The sequence below is a fragment of the Echinops telfairi genome, unplaced genomic scaffold (genome assembly GCF_000313985.2).
Source record: "Echinops telfairi isolate 266 unplaced genomic scaffold, ASM31398v2 ScPeMD7_7466;HRSCAF=8504, whole genome shotgun sequence".
In the NCBI taxonomy this organism is placed as follows: Eukaryota; Metazoa; Chordata; class Mammalia; order Afrosoricida; family Tenrecidae; genus Echinops; species Echinops telfairi.
Window position 1 is genome coordinate 1,528,139 of NW_022111366.1, and position 8,300 is coordinate 1,536,438.

The following is an 8,300-nucleotide window of genomic DNA, read 5'->3' on the forward strand; positions in this document are numbered from 1 at the left end:
TATTTAGACCTCTTTAATGTCTTTTGCCTCCTAGCTCTTTCCTCTATTTCCCTTGACTTTCCTCTTGTCCCACTAGAGACTGTAACTCTTTACAGGAGTAGAAAGTCTGATCTTTCTCCCAAGGAGTACCTGGTGGTTTTGAGCTTTCCAAGATACAATGGGCTCCCCTTGAATTTATGAGGCATTCAAGCAGAATTGGGAAAGGATGCCACAACTGGTGGGCATGTAGGTAGGAAGTATGGGGTAGATTTAAGCATTAAATAGGGAGAATCTAGGATCTTACAAAAGGAAAAGAATGCCAGAAAAGTCCCAATTATTTTGATGACTCTTTCAGATATTTATTAAAATGTCTCTTGAAATTCTAATTTTTTCAGAATTATGCTAAGATGACAGATGATCCAAGTCTGGTAGAGTGGGTGTGGGAGGTGAGCTCAGAGCCTGCTGAACAAATTCCCAGATAAGCAGGCATCTGTTTGTCTGGAATGCAGGTGTTAATGAGAAGGAACTGTTAATTACACATAAATCTGTAGAAACAAGCTAATGACTATTTCTAAAAGTCAGGTTACTTACCACCTTCAATGTTTGACCTGGGAAACCAGCTAGCAGCCATGCTCTTCCAGCTGTGTATAACGGTTCTATTTTGTTTTAAGTTTCCACAACCACATGTTCTAGTAGCAACATCTCCTCAGAGGAAAATGAGCTCCCCCATCACCAGGGAAGGGTAAGCAGTAGTGAGATAGCCACTTGAATAGAAGATGTGTAGAGAGAAAGCTTAAATTAGAACCAGACCCACCGCCATTGAGTCTACTCTCATTCACAGCAGTCCTATACAGCAGAGCAGAGTGGCCTTACAGGGTCTCCCAGGCTGTAAGTCTTCACACAGCAGACCGCCTCGTCTTCCTTCAGAGCGGCTGGTGGGTTCAAACTGCTGACCTTTCAGTTAATAGCTCAACACTTAATTCACTTTTCTACCAGGGTTCCTTCAGGAAAGATATATTCCCATTCAGAAAGTCTTCCTGACAGAATTTGGGATGTGGCTCAAATTTTCTATAGGGCAAAGAAATCTGGGTAAAAGGATATGTCTGAGTTTAGCACTGTTTACATTAACCTTAAATACCTGTATTTGTTTATGTCATTGATGTTATTTTTTTCTGCCTAGTACTGGAACTGTTTATCTGCGATTGGATTTACTTGTCAAGATGATTACTTTGTAAAAGTCTTTTTGAAATTAATAAAGTTTATCCACTGAGGACTATGCACATATATGACATATATCAACATGAATAAGCTGCAATCCCTGTTTTCAAATATGCTCATATAGTTCTGGGACATTGGTCGGAGAAACACTTGAACATGAATACCAAAATTACCTATTTATAGATCTAGCTCCACTCAGGCACACGCGCGCGCGTGTGTGTGTATCTGATCCTCTATTATACAGACTGCGTTCCTAGTGTCTCCTACAAATTGGGACACCTTTACCTACACAAAAGGCAGAATAGCTAAAAAAGGTCTCTGAGCAGTGACTCCATGGGTTGGCAAACTTTTGAGACTGAAGGCCACTCTTGTCCCTCACAGTAACTTAAACATTATTTGAGAGCCAGAAATACATTTTTACAAACAAATGAAATCACTATGATCTGAATAATATCCTTTCAGTTTTTCAGTTGTACTTCAGAGCCGCATGTCTGTACTGAAAGAGCCACACGTGGCTGGTGAGCTGCAGTTTGCTGAGCCCTAATCTACCCGTAGCATTATCAACACTAATGTCCTTTCTCTGCCATGGAAACACACACTAAATTGGTCTGATCAGTAACAAAAACCCACTGCCATCGAGTTGATACTAACTCAGAGTGACCCTATAGGACACAGTGGAACTGCCCATAATTTTCCAAGACTCTAACTGTTCTGAGAATAGAAAGCCCCATCTTTTTCCCACAGGTGGCGAGTGATTTCAAATTCTTAACCGTTCAGATCACAACCCATCTAGTAACCCCTAGGCCACCAGGGCTCCTGGTATCATCAGTAGGTAGCTAAAAATATACGTTGTCCATATAACCACTTAGTTTGAAAAGGACTACTCATAAAAACCTTGAAGCACTGCATGAGCTTAAATGATTTTGTTCTCTAAATATTTAAAATGAAGTTAGTTAAATAAATACAGGAAGGAAAATGGTATCATGAGTTGGCCTTCACCTTTACTTGCACCCTCATCAAAGTAAAAGTTTATCAGGTGACGCTTCTCTCCCATGAGACCTGTGAGGTGTACATCGTTATAAAGCGTTTACTTCTACTTTCTTTTCTCTGTGCTGTACAGCCTCTTTGTTATGAAGAGTGCAGTGAGACATGTTTCCTCATCCCCTTGCCCTTTAATCTAGTTTTCATTTTCCATATATTTTAAGGCCTGTTGTAATTTCCACGCGCCTTTATTGTATTTCCCGCTGGGAAGATGCTATGAAAGTGCAGGTAGCTACTGGTTGGCAGGCAGAGCAGGAGAAACAGCTTCCAAAGAGAGCCACCAGCCCTGGCCATCCGGTCGATTCTGACACACACGAAACTCACTGCCCTTAGCTGACTCTGCCTCATGATGGCCCTACAGGACAGAGCAGCACTGCCGCACTGGTTTCCGAGGCTGTGAGTCATCACAGGAGCAGCCAGCCTCCTCTGTCTCCCGGGGAGTGCCTGGTGGGGCAAACGGATGGCCTTATGGGTACAAACCCAACTTGTCACCCACTGTGCCACTAGTGGGCAACTTTATGGACTCATAGCGATCTCATATAGGGTTTCCTAGGCTATACATTTTTTACAAGAGCTAATTGCTTGATTGTTCTCCTGATGCATAGCTGGTGGATTTGAACTGGCAACATTGCAGTTAGCAGTCCAACATTTACCCAACAGCACCAGAGTAAATAGAAGAGAGTGAATGGTAACCTTTAGAGTACAAAAAAATATTGTGTGTTTTGAATTCTCCATAGCATAATAATTGTTTACAGCATTATTGCTCTCAGTGAGATAACTTCATACTTAAAACCAAAAAAACCCAAACTTTTCTCTTTAGGAGTAAAGACATTACCTTCGCAAAGTGAAATGAAGGCAGAAATAGCTAAGGCTCAAAAAGAAATGGAAGAAAGGTAAGAAATTCTCCAGGTTGTTATGTAGTTATTTTTCTGCTTATTACTTAATGAGGACACGATGTTGTTGTTGCTCTTGCTTGGTGCCTTCCAGTCAGTTTTGACTCAGAGTGACCCTCCTTACAACTGTGGCTGTAGCTGAGCCCACTGTTACTGTTACTGTGTCAGCCTATCTCATTGTGGGTACGGTGTTGAGAAGGGCTTAAGTTACATTTTGAAGGATAATGAAATCATTCGTGACACTATTATGGTGGAGTGTCTACAGAAGCAGTGCTTTGGATGGAGGAAATAATAGAGAGCCGCTTAAGGAACAGTGTCTAAAATCCTGTGTGTAGGGCCCAAAGGAAAAATCAAGTAGTAGGAAAAATACATGGCGATGAAACCAGGTATATCATTTAGCTGGGGTTATTTGACCTGCTTCTGGAGCTGCCAGAGAATGAAAGACTAATCCAGAATGAAATAAGAAGTAGCTGTCGTTGAATTACTATCTGTAGGTAGATTTACAAATCTGTTTTGCAGTGGCACATTTCTGCCTGTCCTGGGGAGAGGATGCGATCAGCCAGCTGCTTAGTCCTTGAGTAAACACATTAATCCAGCATTTGGAATTTCAGATCTTGCACAGAATCCCTAAATGATTTCTATTTAGACAAAGTGGAAGTGAATGGTAAATTTCTATGTTTGTGGAAGAGTCAGAGGCCCGTCATGACGGGTCCAAAGAGGTGGTTTTCTTCGATTAACTATTCCAATAAGCGAAGTTTTTGTGCAACCTTGCCCCGCTTCCCAGTCCTTTCCTATTTTCTTCCTCCTTTTCACTCCCAAATGGAAAGCTTCGGAGTGATGTGCTCCATAGTCTCTCTCTTGACTCCCCCTAATACACCTACGTTATACATTCCATTTTTACCACTGAACCTACCCTCTTGAAACCATCCACAGCCGATTTCCTTCCCCTCCTTGTTACTGCACTTGGTACTTTGAACAGTTCTTCTTTCTTAGAATGCTTCACTCCCTGCACTGAATTATCCTATTTCAGCTTGCCTCCTGTTTCTCCTTTTTTAGTCTAAGCCAGGGATCCTCAAACTTTTTAAACGGGCCCAGTTCACTGTCCCTCAGACCCGTTGGAGGGCCGGACTATAGTTAAAAAACAAAAACAAAACTATGAACAAATTCCTGTGCGCACTGCACATATCTTATTTTGAAGTAAAAAAACAAATGGGGCAAAAATACCCGGCGGGCCGGATAAATGTCCTCAGCGGGCCGCATGTGGCCTGCGGGCCGTAGTTTGAGGACGCCTGGCTAAGCACCCTCTGACTATAAATAAACTGTCCCCAAGGATATAAAGGCGTTATTGAAGGGCCGTTGTGATTTATTAATCGATGCATGAGCTTAATCCTCTTAACTATGATACAAGGTAGATTGTCGTGAACATCTTACAAAACCCTCATCGACACTGCAGCTCTTTACTCTCTATTGTGGGATGAAGAAATGCATGCCTACAGCCCGTTGATGCAACGTGACGTCCATAGGGAAAGCCCTTAAATCTTTCCTTTCTTCTCTTCTAAAGTCTAGTGCCATCTCGGTAAATTCCTTTTTGGTCACTTATCTAGGATTTCATCCTACTAATTTTACCCTCAAATTTACTATCAGTCTCCACACACCATCTTTGCTTTTAGAATCCCCATAGTAAACCTATTCATTCCATCTCACTTAGCTTGCCTTTTCTGTCCCACTATTGTTTATTTTATTTTCATTATAGAACATTAAATATGAAAATAGCCATTTAGCTTCTCAAATCCCACTCTCTCTGCACAACTAATCACATCTTTTTATAACATTTTGTTGTTGTTGCTCGCTTACAAAGATCTCTTCACTCTTCAAGTCTATACTCAGTGGAATCATCCTGTCTGCCTCCATTTGGAGGGCTGCTCCCTCTTTGGGGATAATCATCTTTTGTCTTCCTGTTAGGATTCCAAATTAACGTCCCCTCTGGGAATGTGCTCTGTGGATCTCACCACCATTGCCCAGATTTAATTTTTTTTAAATGGAAACTACCACACTTACAGTGATTGATGTAGTAAAGAGGTTTGTGGTTAGTTGTCTCTTTCTGATAACATCAGAGTCCTTTTTAGACCTTATTTGCCTTTCCATGCCCATTATTTGCTTCCCACCTGTGCCTCATCAACAGTAGGTGATACCCACAGATAATCTTTGCTGATGTTCTATACATGTCATCTTAGAATAAATATCACCAAAATCCTCTTTAGGAGTGACAATGCCATCTTCCACGCGTTTGCTTTAGGTGTATCACCATCAGAGATCAATTTCTCGGAAAGGGGATGGTGGTTGGCAACCATGAAAGAAACCCCCCATGAGCTGGACTGACACAGTAGCTTCGGCAGTGGGCTCAGACATACCAATGAAGACTGGACAGGAATGGAAGGAATGCATAGAGTGACCATGAGTTGGAGCCATCAATGGCCACTGACAACAGTTGTGCTCGTCTTCCTACTCATTCACGATGCCGTTCTCCCAAATTATAATACTTTTTATTCTCAGAATATGTCTATCTTCCACATCTTTCAAGACCCTAGTTATAATTGTTCTCATATAACTATCCCCCCTCGACATTTCCATTGCGCAGTCTAAACTTACCAAGAGCCGTATATTTCCCACTGCGCCGTGTGCCTCAGGAATACCTCTTGTACTAGATTTTCAGCGTAATGAGGACAGACCATATTTCATATTTCCAACTGTTTTCCATAGCTCTTAGCCCCCAAATGAACCAATAGCAGCTTCCTCTGAAAGTACTGATTAAGTGGGTGATTGATTTATTAAACTGTTGACACACCATTGCTTCTGTCTTCTCTAGATATGTGGAGAGTCAACGCCATACGATTCAGGGAGACTATGTTGATACAATGGAAGAGCTTGCTGATCTGGTGGGAGTCAAACCCAACCTGCTGGCTTTGGCCTTCACTGATCCCAAGTTGGCATTCCACTTATTATTGGGGCCCTGCACTCCAATTCATTATCGTCTACAGGGCCCTGGGAAATGGGATGGAGCACGACAAGCTATCCTTACTACAGATGATCGTATCAAGAAGCCTATGATGACAAGAGTAGTTGAGAAGCATAACTCTGTGAACTCAGCAGTGACAATGGTCAAGGTTATGCTAGTTGTTGCCTTCTTTGCTGTCATCATGACCTATTTTTAGCTGGGCCACGCCACTGCTCCTGCTTTCACTGGAAATCTGATTCGAGAACCCTTTAGAGCCTTAAGAAATGAACAAACTCTCAGAGTCACATTGTCTAGAAACCTACTTTTCTTTCCATGGCAATAATCCTCCTCCCCTTTTTTCTTTCCTGCAGTGAAATCATAGTTTTTATTCAGCTTGATTGACTCACCTTCCTTCTGCTCAGACCCCTTCCTTTTTCCTTCCAGCAGTCTCAAGCCTGTGAGCTCAGGGACAATTTCCAGCCATCCTACGGGTCCCTAGGAGAGTTCTGAACAGATAGAAGTGGTTAATAGATGTTTGCTGTTGGTTATTACGTACCATGGTAGGAAGCATAAGTCAGCATACGAGCTGGTTGACTGTGTAATTCTGTTTCTAATGGATTTGGTTTCCTATTGGAAACTCCATTTTTTGTTTGTTTGTCATATTATAGCTAATTGCATGTTCCCTGAGAGACGAAAAAGCATGCTCATAAAACAATACTATGTGTCTCGAATACAACATGACTTCAGACACTGTTTCACTTCCTATCCTCGACTCCCACCACTGCCCACTAGCTGCCATCAAGTCTACTCCAGCTGATGGCAGCTCCATATATCAGAGTAAAATGGTCGAAGAGTTTCCAACAACTGATTATTTGGAATTAGATCACTAGGCTGCCTTTCAAAATGCCTCTGTATAGACTTGAACCTCCAACCTTTTGTTTGCTAGCTGAGCCCCTTGCCTCTTATATCATCACCAAGGGATTCCTGTATTTTTTAGTTAACCTGATAGTTTTCCTAAGCAATACACCTTTATTTCTCAATAAAGAAACCAACTTCAACTTTCTAGGCTCACAGACCATTCTAATAATCTAGCGTCTGCCAAGAGGTTCAACTTGGTTGAGAAATTTGGGGTTTTTAATTAGCTGTCCTAGCTGCTTGAACTCTTGGTTTCCATATTCAGGATCCATCATGACTTTTACCTTAGGAAGAAAGCTTGGTTGTAGTGGGAGCTACTAATCTGATGTGATTGGCTTCCCCTCTCCCTTGCTTATCCTAGCCTCACCATTCCCTCTGAATGAAATCTGTCATGAATACTGGAAGATGTCATTTATGTATGTTAAAAAAGCAAAAAAACAACTGAGGCTCAGGTTGACAGATTCTGATGGGTGCATAGGAAATTTCACAGTGATTATTGACCAATATGGAATATACCCAAGAACAGAGAGGAAGAACAAAGAGGATACAATAGGAATACAGTGATCATAAAATTGTAAAAACCTGTCCGTTGGACAAGACAAGCTGTTAATCATGAACTTGCTTGAAGTTTACTTTTTGCAAATAATTTAGCTTTATCCAAAGTAATCTGGGTTTTGCCCATTTCTTGAGATCATGCTAAATTCTTGGAGTCTTCCTGAGTAATTAAGATGCCTTTGTTAGACAAATGAATGGGTATTGATTTAGGCCACAAGGAAAAGAGAGGAGCAGAATGCTATTATGCTAAAGTTAGCCAAATGATTCATTTTCCACGTGGTAGTTCCTTTCTTTTCTCTTTAAAAGATTATATTTAATCCACAATGTGCCTTTTTATTTTTCTGAAGACATGTCTTGTTGTATGCATACAGACTAACTGCTTGAATAAACCCTATGTGATTTCACCCCTTTGTGTTTTGATTATTTAGATGTGTATCAAACTAGAGTGTATATTAATTAAATGTATGGGCATCCTGCTTATACCACGTTTTCTTGTGTAGTTTCACTGTAGTTCTGAAAAACAGAGCAAATCAAATCGAAACCAGAGACTTGGTTTGTGCTGGGAGAAAAATGATCCCAAATTCAAATGTGCCTATGGAGAGTTTCATTAACCCGTAAAGGGACACAGACAAATAGGGAGCCTTCAGCAGGAAGCTAGTGGCTGTTCTTAGGTGTTAGTGAGTCCGTTGCCCCCCCGCCGCCCC

General features: G+C 41.4%; 1 protein-coding gene across 2 annotated transcripts in view; it reads left to right on the forward strand.

Annotated features, from left to right (window-relative positions):
• The window catches only part of FMO5 (flavin containing dimethylaniline monoxygenase 5), a 33,905-nt gene extending 25,905 nt beyond the window's left edge, over positions 1-8,000 (forward strand). For both annotated transcript variants that reach the window (XM_045283749.1, XM_004717262.2), the window contains exons 8-9: positions 3,059-3,131; positions 5,998-8,000. In XM_045283749.1, coding sequence (XP_045139684.1) covers positions 3,059-3,131; positions 5,998-6,343 — 419 coding nt within the window. In that variant the 3' untranslated portion in view covers positions 6,344-8,000. The remainder of the gene's footprint in view (positions 1-3,058; positions 3,132-5,997) is intronic.
• The last annotated feature ends 300 nt before the right edge of the window (positions 8,001-8,300 follow it).